Source organism: Rhinatrema bivittatum, chromosome 4, assembly GCF_901001135.1.
Source record: "Rhinatrema bivittatum chromosome 4, aRhiBiv1.1, whole genome shotgun sequence".
NCBI lineage: Eukaryota > Metazoa > Chordata > Amphibia > Gymnophiona > Rhinatrematidae > Rhinatrema > Rhinatrema bivittatum.
In genome coordinates this window covers 393,926,049-393,949,066 of record NC_042618.1, presented here as the reverse complement: position 1 = coordinate 393,949,066, position 23,018 = coordinate 393,926,049, and the positions used below count along the sequence as shown (strand labels likewise).

The 23,018-nt window shown below is 45.8% G+C and overlaps 1 protein-coding gene across 5 annotated transcripts in view; it reads right to left on the bottom strand.

Moving 5' to 3' along the window:
* ATXN7 (ataxin 7) overlaps positions 1 to 23,018 on the bottom strand; it is a 288,809-nt gene that overhangs the window by 110,794 nt on the left and 154,997 nt on the right. Inside the window, exon 1 of one of the 5 annotated variants that reach the window (XM_029601022.1) lies at positions 16,914 to 17,137. The exons of the other annotated variants lie outside the window; for them this stretch is intronic. Within the exon in view, the coding sequence (XP_029456882.1) occupies positions 16,914 to 16,929 (16 nt within the window). The 5' untranslated portion in view covers positions 16,930 to 17,137. Of the gene's footprint in view, positions 1 to 16,913; positions 17,138 to 23,018 lie in introns of those variants that run through there. 5 annotated transcript variants of the gene reach the window in all.

Below are 23,018 nucleotides of genomic sequence, written 5' to 3'. Positions count from 1 at the left end.
GAGTGCAGGAGCCGTACAGTGAGACTGAGGGAGTCAAGGGCTCCTTGTCTGGTCTGGCTTTTTATGAGCCAGTCGTCCAGATATAGAAAGACATGTACGCCCTTCGGCGTAAATGTGCAGCCACTATTGCCAGGCATTTCGTGAACACTCGGGGCGCCAAGGCGAGGCCGAATGGCAGTACTCTGTATTGATAATGTCTGTGACCCACCATGAATCGCAGGTACTTGCGATGAGGAGGGAAGATTGCAATTTGGGCATATGCGTCCTGAAGGTCCAGAGAGCAGAGCCAATCCCTTTGATGTAGCAGAGGTAGCATGGTGCCCAGGGACACCATCCTGAACCGTTCCTTGCAAAGAAACGTGTTTAAGGCATGGAGGTCCAGAATAGGCCGGAGGCCGGATGTACCTGGAGTAGAATCCTTTTCCCTGCTGGGTCGAGGGAACCGGTTGTACGGCCCTGGCATACAAAAGGGTTGAGAGTTCTAACTCGAGAAGTGTTGTATGATTGTCCCGGCTCCAGGTAGACTGGGTGGGGAGTCCGGGGGTATAGTTGAAAAGTTTAGATGGTAGCCATGGGTTATGATGGACAATACCCACTGGTCCATGGTAATTGGGTGCAAATCGGTTGCAAAATGGCAAAGGCAGCCTCCCACTGGGATCAAGGTGAGATGGCTGCTGCTCTCTAGAAAGGAGTCAAAATTCAGTCGCAGGACCAGCTTGTGGAGCTGGCTGCGCTCTAGGTGTCCTCGCTTGGCGTGCATGTCCTCTCTGATGGGGCTCGAGCTGGTCGAGCACGGGATGCGGGAGGATAATACCTACGCGGTCTATAAAATTGTTTCCTGGTGTCCCTGCGCAGAGCCCTAAGGGCTACGGAGGGTGCCTCTGAGATGACAGCTGAAAGTTGACACAGGGTCTCATGATGGTCCTTTAAGTGGGCCATTGTGTCTTGGATCTTATCCCCAAATAGGTTTTCTCCTGTACAGGGGAGATCTGCAAGTTTGTCCTGCACCTCCAGGCGTAAGTCTGAGGCCTTGAGCCAAGCCCAACACCTAGCACTAATGCCCGCTGCTGAGACTCTGGATGCCGTCTCAAAAGAGTCGTAAGCAGCTCTGACCTCGTGTTTACCTGCTTCCAATCCTTTTTGTAGGATGGAGGTCAAGGTCTCTTGCTGTTGTTGTGGTAAAGTCTCTGCAAATTCCTGGACTTGTTTCCAGAGATTTCTGTTATATTGGGTCATGTATAACTGATATGCTGCTATTCGCACTATCAACATGGACCCTTGAAAGACTCTACATCCTAATGCCTTCTGTTCCTTACCAGGAGGAGCAGAGGAGTGTGGACGGGATCTTTTAGCCTTCATTTGGGCTGATTCCACCACTACAGAATGGTGGGGCAGCTAGCTTTTTTGAAAGCCTTGGACTTGTTGAACCAGGTACATAGCATCTGTCTTTCTGTTGATTGGAAGTACAGTACCTGGATGGTCCCACAAGCTGTGCAAGAGGTCAAGCAGTACTTCATGTACTGGTATCACCATTACCTCTTTTGGAGCATCTACAAATTGTAAGAGTATCTTGTGGCGAGCGTCTTCCTCCATCAGCAATGGAAATGGGATAGTTTCAGGCATCTCCTTGACAAAGCTGGCAAAGGAGAGGTCTTCCGGAGGAAATCAACACCTTTCTTCCGGGGGGTGAAGGCTTTGAGAGCAATTCCTCGGATGAGGAATGGTCAGAGGATGCATCCTCCCATGGATCATAGGGAGTTTCTTCCTCACCTGCTGGTAATTCTGAGGGAGGAAAGATACAAGAGCCTAGAAGGCAGTGATGGATGCGGCACCGGCATTGAAGGTGTTGAAGCAGATGAGGTATGCTTAGGCACCGATAGCCCTAATGGCCCTGGAACGGGCTCCAGCATCGGTGGATTCCATGCCGGGATTGGGCTGGAAGTCCCCCCTTCTTCCTCCGAGGAACCCAGTGTGGGAACGGGACCTATGGAGGCCTCGATGGTCGACTCTGTGCCAGCGTGTCCGATGGCATGGGCTGAATTGGCAGGGCACTGATGAGGGTGTCCAGGCATTCGAGAAGCAGTACGAACATAGAGGGCGCCAGTTCCGGTGCTGGTATGGGAGAATGGCAGCGGTGGCGGCGACTTAAAGCCCCGAAGGGCATTGAGCACTGCCTCTTGGACCAGTTTGTCCAATTCCTCCCTGAAGGCTGGCATTGTTAGCACTGTGCCTGGAGTAGAAGGCAGGCTAGGCGTTACTGGATGCTCCACAGCGGTCTATGGAGGCTCAGTACCCGGCACTGATATCGGTGAGGAATGCCTCGGGTTCCCGGGTCCAGAGGAGTATGGGGGCTCCTTCCCTGGGCCCTCTTCGCCGGCGGCTCGGTGGGAATCAATGCTGCTGCTGTTTCGTTGCCGGCACCAGGCGGGGACGCACGTCATTGCCGGTGACGATGTTTGCCTCGGTGCTCGGTCCGGTCCTTTGGCACAGAGGACGATGATGCCGATGCCTTCGAGGGTGTCTGTGATGGACGGTCACCCGCTCCACGATGTTCCTGGCGAGGTGTGTCTGAGGTCGATGGACCCTCTCCAGTCGGAGCCATTTGAGCTGGAGTCGATGGAGCAGAGCATTTCATAAGAACATAAGGACAAGATGGAGCAAACAAATGCTCCATCTTGTCTAGTCGAGCACGCCAGCATTTGGGGGTCATTTGTGCGCAACTGGGGCATTAACGGACGTCATGCGAGGGGCCTAAGCACAAAACACAAACATTATGTGGGTCTGTTATGAACATGGTCCTCGGACACTCAGGGCATTTCCTAAACCCAGTCACCGTGCCGAAAAATGGTAGGCGTGCGGTCGGTGACTGTCGGGCACCGAGGTGGTAAGCCACCGGGAACCAACCGCAAAGTACAGGAAAACACTTACCAAGCATCGGAGGGTACGGAGTGCGATGGGGGACCCCGGTGAGGGATTTTTTTAAGAAGTTAAACTTCAAATATTTCCGTGATGAAAGTTGTGAGAAATTTCTCATAGAGCTCCTAAACCGTGAGGCAACTGCCGCGCGGAAAAAAAAGGAGAATGAAGGGGGGATCCCTGGTGGCCACAGGGTTAGTGGCATGCTGGGCATGCTCATTGTGTCAGTCAAAGTTCTAGAAACTTTGACAAAATTATTCCATATGTGAGGACTACCATCTTACTTATCCTGGGAGAATAACAATTTCCGAAAAGGTGTAGCTAAAATAACATGGCTGAAAAATTTCTAAGTCAACCGCATTATTTTATTTATATAAAATTGAGTATGTATTAGCTGCTTTGCAATCATTATATGATTTTATGTATACAAATGCATAGAAACCAACTAATTGTAATAGGGGTGGATTTTAGTTAAAAAAAAACCAAAACAATATTACTGCGATAACAATATCATGCAATAAACAATAATGCACCTTATAGCATCTATTGCACCTTTATAAATGACCCTCAAAAAGTGCAACACTCCAATACTGGCGCACTTTGAAAAAACTAACTTTTGAATACAGAGGCCCTTTAATCTGGTTAACTCATATTCTGTTAAGAGAGAAATATTGCTTCTTGGATACACTATAGCATTAAAACACTAGCAGAGGAAAAAATAACTTTACAAAATATTATTTTTCCAGGTAATCTGGAGATTAATGACTGCCCAGATCACATTTACTTCCTTTCTGGAGATGCTCCAACTTGGTAAAGAGCCTATCAGATAGCAACATGCTCCCACAGCACCTCCTTTATAGGCCTGTGGGGAACTTTCACTGGAAAGTTATTTTTCTTTCTGTGGGTATAATTGAAGCTATATTTTAGCACTATAGATACTCAAGAAGTATATGCATCTAGCCAACTTTTCCAGGATTATAAGTTCTGCAAATTTCCATCTGAAAAAATTACTATATAGAGGGCATCATCATCTCCAAACAAGGTAATAGATATTGGCCAGACATTCTGGAAATAATCAACATGGTCTGTATTTATTTAGAAAGATTTGATATTCTTTTTTTCCATAGATAAGCAGCTGAATTAGCCATGCTGTCTGGGTTCGTCCTCCGTGCCACTGGGTGGCAGAGTTCTCTAAGATCACCCAAAGTCTTTTAGTGAGGTGTTCCTTCTTGTATGATCCCTTGCCTCCTTGAAGCTCCTCAGTCCGTTTTTTTTCCACGTGACTGACTGCACGCGGAGCTCTTCTCTCCTGTGAGGAAAAATCATACTCAGGCCAATACAGAACTGTAAACGAGCCACTATCTGCGCGTCCACGCGAGGTCCCCCTTCAGTGTCATAACATAGCAAAAGAAACGAGCGAAAAAATAAAACAACCGAAGATGAACCCAACATCGTGGGGAGGCGGGCGGGATTCCTGAGGACTAACATCCTGCTTTCCTAGGAGAACACCTGTTACAGGTAAGCAACTGCACTTTCTCCTAGGACAAGCAGGATGGGAGTCCTCACATATGGGTAAGAACAGAGCTCCAGACTGCCCAATTCAACCAGAAAGAGACCAACAGTGGCTGAACAAGGTGCCAAAGGGCACAACACTACTGTGGGAAAACAGGGGCAGTCTGGTCCCTCAGGGAGCACAAGTAGAGAGAGTTGGGTTCAGGCCTGGAACAGGTTGTGCAGGTCGGACTGACCAAAAGCACTGTCCTGACAGCTATCCCTGTCAAGGCAGTAGTAAGCTGCAAACGTGTGGCGAGAACTCCAGGTTGCAGCTCGGCAAATCTCTGCGACAGGGACTGCATGCAAATTAGCCACCGACGCTGCCACAGCCCACACAGAGGGGGCCTTCACCCTGCCAGCTAGCTGAAGGCCTGCTTGCACATAGCAGAAGGCAATGCACTCCACCAGCCAGTTTGATAGGGCTTGTTTACCCACTGCTGAACTCAGCCTGTTGGGGTCAAAAGACACGAAGAGCTGGGTGGACTGTCTGTGGCTCGCCGTGCGATCTAGGTAGAAGGCCAACGCCCATTTACAGTCCATGGTGTGGAGCGCTCGTCCCCCCCCCGGGTGGTAATGTGGCCTCGAAAAGAAGGTGGGTAAAACAATTGACTGATTGATGTGGAAATCAGTCACCACCTTGGGCAGGAACTTAGGATGCATATGCAGGACCACATGGTCGTGGAAGAACTTCATGTAAGGTGCGTACAAAACCAGGGCCTGAAGTTCACTGACCCTGTGAGCGGAAGTGATCGCCACCAGGAATATGACTTTCCAGGTGAGGAACTTCAGGTCACAGGACTGCAGAGGCTCAAAGGGAGGCCGCATCAGTCTTGCCAAGACAATGTTAAGGTTCCAAGATGCTGGCGATGGCTGAAGAGGGAGCTTCAGTTGGAGGAGACCCCAAATAAAACAGCCAATGAGGGGCTGGATGAAATGGGTGCACCAGCGACACCTCGGTGGTATGCGCTGAGGTGCACTATGACGGAACTGGTCTGGAGTCATAAGAACATAAGAAATTGCCATGCTGGGACAGACCAAGGGTCCATCAAGCCCAGCATCCTGTTTCCAACAGAGGCCAAACCAGGCCACAAGAACCTGGCAATTATCCAAACACTAAGAAGATCCCATGCTACTGATGCAATTAATAGCAGTGGCTATTCCCTTAGTAAACTTGATTAATAGCTGTTAATAGACTTCTCCTCCAAGAACTTATCCAAACCTTTTTTGAACCCAGCTATACTAACTGCACTAACCACATCCTCTGGCAACAAATTCCAGAGCTTTATTGTGCGTTTAGTGAAAAAGAATTTTCTCCGATTATTCTTAACTATGTTACTTGCTAACTTCATGGAATGCCCCCTAGTCCTTCTATTATTCAAAAGTGTAAATAACCGATTCACATCTACTCGTTCAAGACCTCTCATGATCTTAAAGACTTCTATCATATCCCCCCTCAGCTGTCTCTTCTCCAAGCTGAACAGCCCTAACCTCTTCAGCCTTTCCTCATAGGGGAGCTGTTCCATCCCCAGACTTGTACAAGTGCCACAGGTAGTCCAGCAGCCGGGGGAGAGGGCACGAGAAAAAGGGTCCAACCCATGCCCTCCATACCAAATGGAAAAGCATTTCCATTTTGAGCTGTATGACTTCCTGGTCAAAGATTTCCGGGATTCGATCAGGACCCGAGAAACACTGTCTGAGAGCTGTAAGGGCTGGAGGATCCTGCGCTCAATATCCAAGCTGTGAGGGCCAATGTCCAGAGGTTTGGGTGGCGCAGAGTTCCCTGGTTCTGTGATATGAGGTCGGGTGCTGTCCCAAACGGGATGGGCACATGCACAGACAGGTCCTGAAGAAGTGGGAACCAAACTTGGCGAGGCCAGTAAGGTGCCACGAGGATCATGGTTCCCCTGTCCTCCTGAAGCTTTGACAGAGTCTTTGAGAGGAGCAGAAGAGGTGGGTACGCATACAGGAGGGAGGCCCTTCCCCCAATGAAGAGAGAAGGCATTGCAGGCCGGATGGCTGTTCCCCGCTACTAGGGAGCAGAATCTGCTCACCTTGTGATTGAGTGGGGAGGCTAACAGGTCCACATCCAGTGTACCCCAGCGGAGAATAATTTGGCTGCTACCGCAGAGTTGCGGGTCCACTCGTGTGGCTGGAAGGACCGACTGAGGTGGTCTACCAGCACGTTGAGGTGACCTGGCAGGTAGGTTGCCCGCAGATACATCCCTTGGGAGAGGGCCCAGTTCCAGACCTGCACTGCCTCTTGGGAGAGGAGGAACGAGCCCATGCCGCCCTGCTTGTACCACATCGCGACCTGGTTGTCCGTCCTGATTAGAACTTCCTTGGACGACAACTGATCACGGAAAGCCCACAAAGCGTACCGTATTGCTCGAAGCTCCAGAAAATTTATCCGGCAACGTGCTTCTGCGGCGGTCCAAAGATCTTGAGTGTGTAGGCCCCCCACCCTTGAGGAGAAGCATCGGTGGTGAGGGTCACCTGGGGCGGCGCCTGCTGGAAGGGAAGTCCGTGTTCTAGGTTGGGGGAGGGCTTCCAACCAGGTCAAGGATAGCTTGAGAGGTTCCGTGACTGTGATTGGAGCCTCTAGATCATGGGATGCCTGCTGTCACTGGGAACGCAAGGCCCACTGAGGGCTCCTCATGCGGAAGCAGGCTAAGGGAGTCACATGGACGGAGGCCGCCATGTGGCCCAGCAGGTGGAGTAGGAGATGGGCTCACATCCTCCTGCTGTTGTGAATGAGGGTGACCAGCGAGCCGAGGGCAATCGCCCGTCCTTGGGCAGGAAAGCTTTTGCTTGTTCCGTGTCCAACCTGGTACCTATGAAGTCTAGCTGCAGGGATGGGCAGAGGTGCGACTTGGGGAAGTTGATAACGAACTCCACAGTCTGCAGGGTCTGAACCACCAAGGCCAGAGTTTCCAAGGCTCCGGAGTGGGAGTCGCTCCTGATGAGCCAGTCATCCAGGTATAGGAACACATGGATCGAGCGAAGCCTGAGGTAGGCAGCCACCACCGTCAAGCATTTGGTGAAGACAGGGGGGGGGGGGGGGGGGGGGCTGATGCCAGCCCAAAGGGCAGCATTCTGTATTGAAAATGTGCATTCCCCACCACGAAGTGGAGGTACTTCCTGTGGTTGGGGACAATCGCAATATGTGCATATGCCGCCTCCAGGTCGAGGGAGCAAAGCCAGTCCCTTCTTCGTCGGAGAGGGATCAGCGTGCCCAGACAGACCATCTTGAACTTTTCTCTTACAAGAAACTTGTTCAGTGCCCTGAGGTCGAGGATGGGGTGCAGGCCACCATTCCTTTTCGGAATGAGGAAGTACCTCGAGTAGAAACCTTGGCCCTTTTGCTTGCAAGGGACCGGTTCCACTGTACCCGCTGCAAGGATGGTGGCAAGTTTCGTCTGAAGAACGACTGGATGGGCAGATTAACCCCAAGATGGATACAGGGGAGAGATCTCTGGGAGCCGGTTGAAGTGTAAGCTTTACCCCTGGTGGACGATGGAGAGGACCATTGGTCTGACGTGATCTCTTCCCAGCACCGGGCGAAACTGAGGAGCCTGCCACCGACTGGGGGATCGGGCACCAGGGGAACTACCAACTGGCTTACATTTCCTCGCCGCTAGTCAAAAGCCCATGGCCGGGACTTGCTGGGGTGCCGGTTGGGGTCTAGGGGCCCAATGGAACCGGATCGGGGCGGGCAAATCCGAGCGGCCAGAGGGTAATACTTCCTCTGCCTATAGAAGGACTTATGAGAATCTTGCCTGGAAGATTTCCTGGCTGAGGAAGGCCCTTCTGTGGCACTAGCGGATAGCTGCTGGAGGGTATCATGATGGTCCTTCAGCTGTGCCATCGCATCCTGGACCTTATCCCCGAACAGATTCTCACCTATACAGGGGAGGTCGGTGAGCCTATCCTGCGTTACGTGCGCCAGCTGCGGCTCGGCCCCCTCACCTCTCCCAAAATGATCCAGTACCTAGTATCTCGTCTCCGGCGGCTGTGGGCCGCCGGCTCCGTCCTCGGGCCGCCCCGGGATCTCCGGCTCTGCTAAAGTTCCTGATGCTCCACGTTGGGCCTCTCTGTGTGGCTCTCGGAGAGACGCCATCTTGACCAACGCCGCACCCCTCCCTAGGCACACGCGCGCACACAGCTGATCCTTTAATAGGGCCCGCGGCGGGAACCTGGCCGCAGCTCCGGATGATGACATCGGCTAAACTCCAGTATTTAAGGCTGGGCTCCGCACTCTCAAATTGCCTTTGCAACAGGTCCCCTTGCTAGTCGAGTACTTGTTGCTTCTTCTGTTCCTGGGTTCCGATCCTGATTGCCTTCATTCTTGTTTCCTTGTCCCAGTGTACCTGTTCCTTCATCTCTCCTTCGGATTGCTACCTGGTTTGACCCTGTATTGCCTGACGACACCGTTGCCTCTCTCCAGCCCCAGACCTCTGCATGGCCTGACTACTGGCGTTGCCTCTCTCCAGCCTTGGACCTCTGCATTGCCTGACCACGCCATTGCTTCTCTCCAGTCCTGGACTTCCGCTTCGTCTGACCATCCTTTGACTCTCTCCTCGTCTAGACCTCAGCCTTGCTTGCCACTGCTTCCAGACTCCCACCAGCCCAGAACTCAGCTTGCTTAAAGACACCTCTTCAGCCTTTGTCCTGGATGTGGTTCATTCAGGCTTTGGCCTGCTCTTGCTCGGGCGCCCTCTGTCAGACTGTGTTCCTATTGGCGCCCGGGTCTCCGGGACTCTGCCTTGTCCAGAACAGACTGATACCTACACCAGATGCTGCCTCTGGGCTGACCTCGATCCACCCATCGACGACCACTGACAGAGGCCACTTAAGTCCAGCCGGCCCCGGCACCCAAAGGCTCAACCCGCGGGGAACGAGGTCTGGTACTGGTGAAGCACCAGCCGTCCTCTGCCCATCAGCCCTCTCTGCCTGCCAATGGTGGGGACCCATAGGAACCTTCCTACAGGTAGCGTCAACCCCACCTCGGCCCAAGGGTCCACCTCCGGCGCAACATCCTGGACCTCCGATTGGAGGTCCGAGGCCTGGAGGCCAAGCCAGCTTTCTGGCGCCAATGCCCATAATGGCTAAGCAGGCTGCAGTTTCAAAAACATTGTAGGTGGAATGCACCTCGTGTTTCCCTGCTTCCAGACCCAGTGAGGCAATAGCGCTAAGAGCTTCCTGCTGTTGCTGGGGAAGGCCCTCCGCAAAGTCCTGGACTAGCTTCCAGATATTGCGGTTGTACTAAGTCATGTAAAGTTGGTAGGCCGCGATGCAGGCTACCAGCATGGCACCCTGGAAAATCTTTCGCCCTATGGCATCGAGTTCCCTATGCTTGCATCCCTGGAGGGGCAGAGGCGTGGGTGCGGGAATGCCGGGCCTTTTTTAAGGAACACTCCACGACCACCGATTGGTGGGGGAGCTGCCTCCTCTCAAACCCCAGGGCCTGTTGCACCAGGTAGGTGGCATCGGCCTTTCTGTTAACCATGGAGACTGAGATGGGGTGTTCCCACATGTGGAGTAGTTCTTTAAAAATATGGATTGGAACTACCACGATCCCCCTTAGGAGCATCAAGGAACTGAAGGTCCTCCGGCATCTAATAACATGCATCCTCCTCTGTGAGGAGCTGAAAGGGGATGGCTTCAGCCATAGCCCTGACAAACCCCACAAACAACAGGTCTTCAGGCGGTGACCAGCGCTGCTCCTCTGGAGGGGAAGGCTCTGAGAGGGGTTCGTTGGAGTAATCGGAGGATGAGTCTGTGGAATCATCACCCCAAGGGTCATAGGGACCCTCTTCCTCACTTGGGCCAGGTCGCTGAAGGCGAGGGCCGTGAAGGGTATCAAGCCCTGGGGTTAGAAGGCTTTGGAGGCTGCAGGGACACCAAAGGCACCAATGGGTCCCCCGGCATCCCCCGACACAGTGGTAAGCTGGAGGGGTCCGGTGACGGCTCGGGGAACCATGGGTGAGGGCACACAGTCCCGGTTGCCTCAACCTCCTCGGACGACCCAAGAATCAGGATTGCCCCGGTGGAAGGCATCGGTGGACAAGTAGGACGTCCAGACACTCTAGCAGAGGTGCTAACACCGATAGCGGAGGCTTGGGCACCGGTATGGGGGCTGGTGGTGCCAGCAGCTCAACGCTCTGCAGTGCCTTAAGCACCGCTGATTGCACCCTGCAGTCCAACTCCTCCTGAAAGCCCTGCATGGTTAGGACTGATGGAGGGGGGAAGAGGCATCGCCGGCTCATCCGCAGGTCCCCCGAGGTGGCACAGCACCCTGCACCAGTATTGGTGGGGAACGACTCTGGCTACCGGGGTCACCGGAGGATGGGGCCTCCGATGGACAGTGCCGCTTTGATGGCAGCTCGATGGCCACCGATGCCGCTCTGGGACCGGAACTGTGCCGACATGGCGATTGGTGCCGGTGCTTCCTGGAGGGCTTCTGATGCTTGGCCCGGTCTTTCCCCAGCACCGAGGAAGTCGATGACCCCGAGGTCTGGGGGTGTAAAGAGGCCACCAAGGATCTATCTCCTTCTTCCTGATCAGTGGGAGTGCTGGCAAGAGGGATCGCGAAAGAAACGGATGGAGACAGTTCTCCTCGATATTTGGGCGTCAAAGAACTGACATAGGCATGGAGGATTTCAGGGTCCCGAAAGGTTTCTCCATTTTGTCAAGGTGCGCCCAACAGACATCATGCGAGGCCCCTGGGCAGAGGATGCAAACCTCATGCTGATCCGTGATGGACTTGGTCCGTGGGCACAGACAAAAACCGGTCGACGCCATAAAAACACCCAGTGCGGGCGATGACTGATGGTCACTTAGGGGGGGGAGAGTCGGGAATTGACCACAAGTTGGAAGAAAAGGCCGAAGAAGGACTTACCGTACCGAGGGGGTGCTGACCGCGAAGGGGAACCTGACGAGGATCTGGAAAACAACTCCAAAATAGAAGAATAATTTTGGAAAGGTTGGAGCTCCACGGACCGCGAGGTGACTGCACAGCGGAAAAGAAGAGACTGAAGGGGGGACCTCGCATGGACAGTGGCAGGCCGGGCATATTCAGTCTGCTGGCCAAAGTTTCTAGAAACTTTATCAAAAGTTTTCCGTGCTGGGCTCCATCAGATGATGTCACCCATATGTGAGGACTACCAATCCTGCTTGTCCTAAGAGAAAGAAATTTGAACACCAATGTAGGGATTTGTACAAATGAAGTTAAACAGTGAGTAGTTCTATGTTGTAGCAGCACAAATATATTTAAGGAGGTGAGGCAGATTAGAAGGAGTCATACTCTCAATTTCTCTTGCCTTACATGCACTCAAGGAAACTCTGGTCCATCAAAATGGTTCCTTCCTCTCCTACACTGACTGTTGCCATATTGTCCTGCATGAGATTTCATGCCTTCAGTTATTATGCACAAAAGATTTGGAACAAAGTATCACTAATCCTGCATTTGCAGCCATGCTACTTTAAGTTCAGGAAAAAAGCTAAGGCATAGCTTTTCAGCCAGGCCTTTCACAAGATCCATATTTTCAGCCCAACTTCCTGAAACCCTGACGAGAGACAATGTTATATAAAACAGGGACAAACTAGGTCTTGAAACTATTCACAAATGGGTTTTCCTATGCTGGATGCCAATGCTACATTAATTGCAAATTCTGATATTACTGTAAGCTGTTCCAATGCCTTTGTTCATTTAAATTAATTTTAACTGCCTAGAGACCAACATTAGGAAAAGACAGAATTTCAAATTCTCATAAATAAATAAATAAATAAATAAATAGATAAGATAGACAGACAGATCTAGGAAGTACATATAGTAGATAATCATGGATCTATTTGGTGGGTGGAGAGCAAGAATATAGAGACAGGTGCAAAAAAAGAGATGCATTTACAATGAAGTAGATACCTAGTTCAGATGAAATAAGAATTCTGGGTACGAAAGCTCAGTGATATCACAGTTTCGATTTCTGATCAAATATTCTGTTAGTGAAATCATAGAATGGAAAGTCTCTGCCAAGAATCTAAGGAAAGTCCTGGCCGAACAGCCACGCCTTAACTTTTTTGCAGAAAGTGAGGTAATCTGTCTTGAGGCATAAGGTTATCAGTACCTTCAGCTGATGAGCACACAAGATTTCTATTGATTGCTGCTTTTAATTTTCACAAGAATATCTAACTAAATGAAAATAAGATAATATTTAAATGAGGTTCTTGTAATTGACTATTCTTGGCTTTTTACTTCGTCGCTGTACTTATCATTTGAGACTATTTCCTAGATATCAAAGACAGCAGGATACCTGAACTAAGCTTCAAACAGTTGGGCATATAAAATGAACATAGATGAAATGAAGATTGAAAATGATTGGTACAGTGGTCATGAAAAGTTATATTTTTTATGATGTTTTATCACTATAATAATATTTATGTATTTTAATTAGTTTTGTCGTTGATGTTCAATGCTTTTATTTTGTACCTCACCTTGAAGTTTACGACAATTCGGCAAGTAATCAAGTTAAAACAAACACAGAAAGGCACAGCAATTCTTTATTTTCAAACTATGAAGATTAATTCATCAGAAGAGAACTACTAAAATATTTTCATTTTTATTTTGAAAAGGTATGGAAAATGTTAAGTAAAATCTTCCTTTCTTTAATTATTAAAAGGGAGGTAAAAGAAGGAAAAAGAGTAGCTAAAAAAAAACATTATAAAAGAGGGGTCTTAGCTGATTCAGTCTGGGAATACAAAGCCTTTTATCTCTAGTTCACTACTGCAAATCCACAGTGACAAAGTCATTACTATCTATAAACCAATGTGAGCTGAGCTGCTAGTCTTAGCCCAGTTGTCAGTGGACAAGTGCTCACATCCCTAAAATCACTATATTAACTGGAACTAATGAGACCCTTAATGGACAGCCTCAGCAGAAATGCTAAGGACTGAATGGACAAGGAAATTGAACTACTGTTTTGTTGTTAGACATGGGCGCTCCAGTAGAGATGAGACTCATTGGCAGAGTGGAACAGGGAAGCTTACATATGAACATGCCATACTGGGTCCCCAAGGGTCCATCAAGCCCAGCATCCTGTTTCCAACAGTGGCCAATCCAGGCCATAAGAACCTGGCAAGTACCCAAAAACTAAGTCTATTCCATATTACCGTTGCTAGTAATAGCAGTGGCTATTTTCTAAGTCAACTTAATTAAAAGCAGGTAATGGACTTCTCCTCCAAGAACTTATCCAATCCTTTTTTAAACACAGCTATACTAACTGCACTAACCACATCCTCTGGCAACAAATTCCAGAGTTTAATTGTGCGTTGAGTAAAAAAGAACTTTCTCCGATTAGTTTTAAATGTGCCACATGCTAATTTCATGGAGTGCCCCCTAGTCTTTCTATTATCCGAAAGAGTAAATAACCGATTCACATCTACCCGTTCTAGACCTCTCATAATTTTAAACACCTCTATCATATCCCCCTCAGCCATCTCTTCTCCAAGCTGAAAAGTCCTAACCTCTTTAGTCTTTCCTCATAGGGAAGCTGTTCCATTCCCCTTATCATTTTGGTAGCCCTTCTCTGTACCTTCTCCATCACAATTATATCTTTTTTGAGATGTGGTGACCAGAATTGTACACAGTATTCAAGGTGCGGTCTCACCATGGAGCAATACAGATGCATTATGACATTTTCCGTTTTATTCACCATTCCCTTTTTAATAATTCCCAACATTCTGTTTTCTTTTTTGACTGTCGCAGCACACTGAACAGACAATTTCAATGTGTTATCCACTATGACGCCTAGATCTCTTTCTTGGGTTGGTAGCACCTGATATGGAACCTAAAATTGTGTAACTATAGCATGGGATATTTTTCCCTATATGCATCACCTTGCACTTATCCACATTAAATTTTATCTGCCATTTTGATGCCCAATTTTCCAGTCTCACAAGGTCTTCCTGCAATTTACCACAATCTGCTTGTGATTTAACTACTCTGAACAATTTTGTATCATCTGCAAATTTGATTATCTCACTCGTTGTATTTCTTTCCAGATCATTTATAAATATATTGAAAAGTAAGGGTCCCAATACAGATCCCTGAGGCACTCCACTGCTCACTCCCTTCCACTGAGAAAATTGTCAATGCTGCACCTGCTCTGGGAGAAACTGAGGACTTTTGAGTTATGTTAATCTGCTATTTCTCATAACTACTAAATTACCAAGAAATTCAACATAAAACCTTAAAGGAAAAACACTGTACTCAATGTGTACTGCTCATAAATATCACAAGTTACTTCACAGAAGTTGTGAATGTTTCATGTGTTAAACAATATTACACGAACTAATGAACTAGGAACACAATCTATGAAAAGTAACTTGTAAACATTGTTATCGACATGACTATTCCCAGTGGAACAGGTGAACTGCTCAAATAATTTTGATTATGACAACTTGAAATGTATAAGCGATATTGGTTAAGTAGATGCTTGATGGAATTCTGAAAATACTGCACAATGCAAGGTGGGTTCTTTTACTATATAAACATATTTCACAGAAAAGTAGATTGTGCATTCTGATTTCATAGAATTCAAGATTAACATGTCCAGATTAGTTGGATGAAACACAACATTTTTCCATATCGATTTTCACTCTTTTGTTCACCTCTACATTCCACTGCTGCAGCTCTCTGTGTGAGCTGTGATTGGCCTCTCTCATCAAAAGAGAGCAAGGACTGGTGGAAAAAAATTTACACAAAGCAAGAGACAATTTTTTTTTAACATATTTTTGTTCTTTAGCTATATTTAGCATGAAGAGCAGAGTGTCACAGGGTATGCACATGATCCCATCTCTCTTTCAGAAAGCTGTGTAATTCAGGTGCCAAAAATGTGCTTTCAGGACATCTACTCTAAAGTTAAGAAAGTAAGTGCTATAATTTTACAGTGTCTTGAGATGCTGGTGCTGAATTCTTATAGCTGTTCTAGTAATGGGAGAAGTGTCTTTTCAAAGAAAAGACCATCAAAGAATGTAGGAAGCGGTTTTCACAACATAAAAAATTGTTATGTTTCAGGGGAAAAAATGTTTAATTCTGATTGTTAAGCTGCTGGGGGATGACTCCCTGGAAGTTTATCTGTCATCCAGAGAAAAAAGATCTCATTTTGAGATAACAAGCTATTGTCTGACTGACTTTATTACACACAGAAGGAATATTTAACAAGTGGTGATAATCTGTAATTTTAACTTCTCTAAAAATGTTATATAATTGTCTAAGTATAAATTTAACTCATTTTGTGTTTTAACTTTAAATTGAATAAATCTGAAATACAAAAGTAAATGCATAAATGGGAAAGTTTCACCTACATTTTTGGAATTGCAGAGCAAGTGAATTCATTGCTTTCCAGCATTGTATTCACAAGCCTTCCCCTTGTGCCTTGCTCCTTACGGAGAGAAATGATTTCATTCTTGATTATCTGAAGGCAAAGCAAAGACACCACTATTTACGTTGGCTGTGGTTTATTCCTACAACCACTGTACATGCTGTACCATTTAGCTTGCCTGTTTTCTTCTGGCACCTATAGTCCCAAAATCCATATTTTTAAGCTACTGAACACCACAGCTGGCTGACTGGACACACCCCCTTTTCTGGAGTTCTAACTCTCAAAAACAAGGCAGAATAAACCACTCTATGTAGCAAATTTAAAAATAAAATAAGACATCCGCCAAAGATTTTCCCTCATCAAAGCTTTAACTTTTCTGCAACAGTAAAATTAAATGTAGTTTTCTCTTATCTGTTTGTAAATTAAATTGTACAATGCATCAATTGGGATAACATTTCTAGATATCTTTTTTGAACAATGGTATTTCCTTTATTGCAGCTGATTTTTCCCCAAAAGTTGCCATGAAATGTTGTAGTTTAACATTCCTTTAAGAAAGCTTAACTACTTCAAATTAAATTACACTCTGTTCATAGTATTTCCTGTTGTCATAAAACCACAGTTACCGCAAATGAAGCAAAAATAAAACCCACATTTGTAGCTGAAATATTTAAACACTCTGCTTTCAAGTTAATTAAAAAAAAAAGTAAAATAATTGCTAAGTCTCTCACATTATGAAAACAACTGACATGTTTCAAGAGATAGAGATGGTTTGGTGCGAGCCTCAGCATTTTATCTCAGTTAATAGCAAACACGGACTCCCATCTGTTTTTGAACTTTGGCCAAATCACTCAAATGACATTTCAGAATGGCTTATGTGGGCCGCTTGCAGCAGCTAATCCCTCATTGCAAGATTATCCACTTTGATCAACCAACTCTGCAAAGGCCGAACTAATATGACTGCTCCACAGTTCAGCTCCACCTCTGGCAGAGCATAAACAAGCTTCGACAATGGCACAAAGTATAATTTTTAAGTTTCATGTAGTGTTAGTACAGAGATATACCAACCTTCTGCAAACTCCATGCAGATCTGGGCTCTCTGCCAACTCCTGCCTCTGAAAACTGCACAAGAAAAACACACCCAGAGCTGTCAGCTCTCTGCAGAGAGGAAAAGGCTGTTCTGCAAAGCTCTCCTTTCAATTTCCATTCACATCAGTTGATGGTGCTTCACTGCACACTTGCTACCAAATCCTTGCATCATAATTTGGTCTGCCCACAAACTCCAAACAGGCTCCATGTTTGGGCTTATGTAACATTTGCTACTACTGTAAAAGTGCACTTGAGTCACAGAGGTCCTGGCAGATGCATAGAAAAGCAGGAGGTGGAGTCTAATTTCATGGAATATAGTCATACCAGAAGTCCTTGCTGCTGTAAATGAATCCCTCCATTATAAACGGCGACTTGCCAGAGTTTCAGAAGGCAGACCTTAAACAATTCATGCACTTCAAGTACTAATCACTTACTGACCTAATTTTCTGTTTCATTTCCACTACTAAAGAGTTATGCTGGTGTCCTCTACAAGTATTTTAACAAGTAGTTTAAAAACAAATCCTTTGCTTATCTGCTTGTCGAATATAACCAGCACACATTGGTATTTATGATTTATATGTCTAAATATAAAAAAAAATTATATACTGCCATAAAATTATTAAAGAGAAACAGTTTTCAGTAGATAAGACTAACTGCTAAGAATTTCTATTTTCTCATCTTAACAGACAAGCATAGGTTGTGAAAGAGCATGCATTTAACATTTTATGGCATTGCCTGGGGAGGGAGGGAGGAGTCTCATTGTGACTCCAGGCTGCTGGAATCCTGATGTTAGTGCCGGAAATAGCAGGGTGCAATATGTGTGAACGAGTTAAGTGTATTATAATTATTACTCAGTCGTTCCTGAGTATGTCATTTGAAAAAAAGAGTTCAGTCTTGCCTTCTAGGTGTTTATGGGACTTCTCTTCTGACCTAAAGGCATGGGAATACCGCTTTCTATATTCCTATGCAACAGGGATATATGATAAGTTTTTATAATCTTCTGCTGGATTCTTTTTATCCAAGCACAACCTTTGTATCATTTATAAGCCTGGAAATGTATGCACCCAAACTCTGGTGCTGGGCAATAGGGAGCAATAACTGAGTTATGATCCTGTAATCACTCTACATGTCACCATTGTCCTCAGAGGCTCAGGATTTATTATCCTTTCGGAGGTATTACGTCCTGACCTGCAGACAACATTCTGAATACGTAACACTATAAAATTATTCTATTTTGCTGTGTGCATATGCAATGAAATATTTAATCAAAATTTTCTAATATGGAAAATTTTAACTGAGCAATACATTTTCGACGGTACTAGATACTAATAATTCTAAGTGGTATTCAGAATAAATAACCTTTTATATTTTCTCAGCTTCTGTCGCAGAAGCTCCAGCCCTCATTTTCACCTTGAACCATTCTGTTGCTAGGTGACTAGTGCAGTCTGCATGCTTAAAAAAAAAAAAAAAAAAAAAAAAAAAGGAATATTTATTCTCAAGAACAAGCTTATAAAGCTTGTTTTGAACTTTCAAGCCTTTGTGAAATATAGCTTAAGAATATAATGTCCCACATTACATACCAGAATGAAACTAGAATACTGCACTGAAAATACACTAGTTGCAATAATCAACCTGTGGGTAATGTATTTGTTGTGTGCAGCTGTGGAAAGTAATTAACAAATCTGGACAGCACAAGCAGATTGTTATTGTGGATCACTGATGAAGGATGGATATTGCTTCAGGTTTATATACGAATATATTATATTGCTATGCGGGACAAAACATTATAAGGTTCCTCTCGACTCTCAAAATTTTGGTTATCAAAAAATATTTCCAGTTAATCTTATTAATTACTGCCCAATAGCTTAAAGAGGCAGTTCAACTAGACCAGAGAGAAAAAGAGTGGCAGAGGCTCATAAGTCAATATCGAGGTTATCAATTAAATTCACAGGAAGCACAGTTTTCCCTACAGCAGAAGTATTTTTGCATGTTTTTACCTTTGTATAAAAGGCCTGTCATCATAATTGTAACAAATTATTTTATTTTGAGTAATAAGCACTTCTGCTGTAAACAATTTGAGAGATTATTATTAAAAGATTAATTACACTTCTGGTCATAAAGCTTATTTTCACCCACTAATTTAAAAAGTACAATATTATATTTTCTAAAACAACACACATGTTCACTACAGAATAGTATTCATTACTATGAACAAGGCAAGAGGTGACAGGGAATTGGACTCAAACAGCAACCAACAAAGCCCCTGGGGCTTGATGGTCTGGGAAACTGATAAGTATTGGGGTAAATTGTATGGCGAGGCAGATACTGCCATAAGCTTGCTGGGCAGACTGGATGGACCGTTTTGGTCCTTTTCTGCTGTCATTTCTATGTTTCTATATATTACATCTTGAGATCAAGTTACTTTCTGGAGAGTCACATTTAAACAAAAAAAAGATATGCAGTAAAGTCACATTTAGAATTCACGGGCAGTTCTCCATTGACCAGCAAAGCTGAATTAGCCATGACATGTGAGTGACATCATTTGACGGTGCCAAACTGATCTCTCACCTAGCTCATAGAACTTTTACTTTACTGAGAATGAGCAGGAGTTTCCATGCACACTGCCTCATGAGCCCCCTCAGTCTTTATTGTCCGAGTTTCCACATGGAAGTGTACCTTCTCAATCTGTTTTCGTTCCTTCTTTAAACTCACTTTGAGTTGACTTGCTGCCTCAGCTGTCCCTCAATAGCACTTTTTCAGTGTTATAAAAAAATCTCTCTATATATATATCTATCTATATATATAAAGCTATCTATCTATCTATATATATATATATACACACACACACACACACACGCGCACAGTATAAAAAGTTAAGAAATGTCCGGTTCCAAGAAGGCCACTGCTAGTGGCTTCAAAGACTGTATGTGTGGCTGAAAGATGTCCATCACTGATAAAAATATTTGTTAGAAATATCTGGGGTCAAACCATGACACAACTAACTGCTAAGGACTGTAGTCAAATGCCTAGAAGATGGAAGAACTTCGCAAATCAGTGAAAAATTAGAGTCATTCCTCCACTCAGAGCAGGGCTTCCTTGCTGCCCCCCCCCCCCCCCTATGCATCCATCAGTGTAGTTGACCCAGGAGGGGCCTTCCTCCTGGAATACACCAGGAGCTTCTCAGGAGGATGACTCCATATTGATCTCAGAGGAGGCTGTCTCTTCCCCAAATCCTGTTCAGAGGACACAGCAGCTCATAGACCTGGTGATGGAATTAGTGAAGACTTTCTTTGCCTCACTAACAAGAAGGGCACCCCTAAACCGCTCCTTTCCACAGTGGCAGATTTGTTCTCTCAAGGGGAATTCCTTTCACCTCCACACCTCGGGAGCTCCTATCAAGTTACATAGTAGGATCCAGCTCCCAACCATCCTTCTCTGTGGAGGAATCTAGGCAGTCAAGAGGATACCACCATCTGGATCTAAAGGATCTTACCCTGAAGGTGTTCTTGGTAGCCATCTGTTCAGAAAGGAGTATCTCTTAACTCCAGGGACTGTCCTGCCAGGAACCCTACTTGATGATTGCAAAGGAAAAAGGTCATCATTAGGCCAGTACCATAATTTTTGCCTAAAGTGATGTTGGAATTCCATTTAAATCAGGAGGTCTCTCTTCCCTGCTTTACAAAGTCAGACTGCCTTGATAGATAGAAGGCCCTACATTTCCTGGATGTATCAAGAACATTGTTGTATTACCTGAAAACCTCAAATTCATTTTGTAAGTCAGACAGGCTTTTTATTCTATTTGGAGGAGCCCAGAAGAGAGAAGCAGCATTACAGGCATCCTTTGCCAGATGGATTAAGGAGGCAATTACTTCAGCCTATATAGTAAAGGGGAAGCTAGTTCCAGAGAGCAAACTTCTAGGGCATAAGCCACATCCTGGATAGAAAGCAGACTGGTCTCCCCAGAAGACATCTGTAAGACAGCAAAGGGGCCTTGTTGCACTTATTCATTAAACAGGCAATGTTTTGCAGGCAAAAGGAGACATAGCCTTTGGAACAGGGGTTCTTGAAGCAGCCCTTGCCTAATTCCACTAGGGATAGTCAGTGCTTAGGGTCATCCATAAGTCTGGACTGGCCTGGCAGGGTGATGAGGAAGGTAAAATTATAATTTTATCTGCTAATTTCCTTTCCTTGAGTCCTGCCAGTCCATTCCGGGGCCCATCGCGAATACAGTGGGGGGAAAGAATGGTTGGGAAGACAGCAGCATTGTTTTAAAAAAGAAGGGAAAGTATGAAGAAAATGGAAGGTGGATCAGTTACAAAAAAAAGAGAAAAACATGTTTTTCCTCTATTTCCAAACAGTTATTCGGCCAGGAAGAAATAGCAAGGAGATTGCTCAGTTCTTTTTTTTGTGTATGTTTTTCTGTTCTTTCTTTGGTAAAAAGATTTTTCTTTAAAATTATTCCAGGGGAGTTAGTTTGGGCAAGAGTCTGCTGTACCAGACCTGCTTGTGCAGACGCATCAGAGGAACCACATGCGCCACAGCAGCCATGTCTTTAAGAAGGACCAGGCCAGACCTTGCTGATGCTCAGTTTTGTTGAAGGAGAAACCTTACTAGGTCCATCAGTAATGTGGCTCTTTTGACAGGGAGAAGCACTTTTTCCTGAAGCAAGCATTTCCAGGCTCCTATGAAATGAATTCTTTGAGATGGAACCAGATCTGACTTGACAAAGTTGACCAGTAAACCCAGGGAATGGAGGAGCCATATGGTCTTCTTAAGGGGGCCTTCAAAACTCCTGACGGAAATGGACCCATTACCAATCAATTGTCCAGGTAAGGGAACGTACAGACTATCTGCCGTTGAAGCTGGGCTGCCACTACCACAAAGCATTTTGTGAATATACTCTGGGCTACACAGAGGCCAAAGGGAAGCACTTTATAGTATGTGCTCTTCACCTGTAACCCAAGGAACTTCCCATGGGCAGGGTGAATGGACACATGTGCATAAGCATCCTTCAGATCCACAGCGTATATCCAGTCTCTCAATAGAATGAAAGGGAGACTCATTGGGAAGAAGTTCTTTTGAATCTGTTCTGCATCAACAACTTTTCAGTCTCCAAAAGTCAAGCATAGGTATTAGATCCTTCCCCCCACATCTTGACTTCTTGGGAATCAGAAAATACCTGAAATAGAATCTCTGGCCACACTCCTTAGGAGGGACAAGTTCAACCACCTTCTGCTGAAGAAGAGGCTCCACTTTAAGTTGTAGTTGGACTAGCTGAGAAGGGTCACAGCTGAAGACTGAAATTCACTGGATTGGAGGAAGGTGAAAGAATGATAAGCGGTAGACATACTCCACAATTTTCAGAATCAGCTAGTCTTTGGAGACTGAGTCATCCTAGGAGGAAGGACGAACTCTTCTCCCCACCAGAGGAGGTGGGTCTCAAATTCATCAAAAACTAGTCCCTGAGCTTCAGCTAATTTTGATGCTGAGCCTTTTGCAGATGCCTTTCCCTCTGTCAACTCTGGTGGGCAGATACTGCTACTGAAGAGTGGGAGGAGCTTGAAGACACTAAAAAGAATGGAAGGGCTGTTCAGTTTGGAGAAGAGACAACTGAAGGGGGATATGATATAGGTTTACAAAATCATGAAAGGACTTGAAAAATGTAATGTAAATCAGTTATTTACTCTCTCAGATAATAGAAGGATTAGGGGGCACTCCATGAAGTTTGCAAGTAGCTCATTTAAAACAACTCCCACGCTTGTTTGCCCAGCCTGTGCAACTCAGTCCTTGTTGGTTGTTTGAATACAGATCCTCTTTTCTTCATACCCCCTGCCGTTGAAGCAGTGAGCTGTGTGGGATAAATACTGTGGATCCATAAAGTCTAAAGGATGTGAATGAAGAGAAGAGGCATGGGGGTAGTTTGCGGGAATTACTGCTACTACCTGGAGATTAATACCCTTATTCAATAAACATTCTCACTGTCAATGCAACTCCAGCATTGCTCTATGCTTCAACGGCAAGAGGAAATGTGGAAAAAAAGGATTTGCATTCACAAAAAAACCAGGGAGTGGCTTGCTTGTTGTG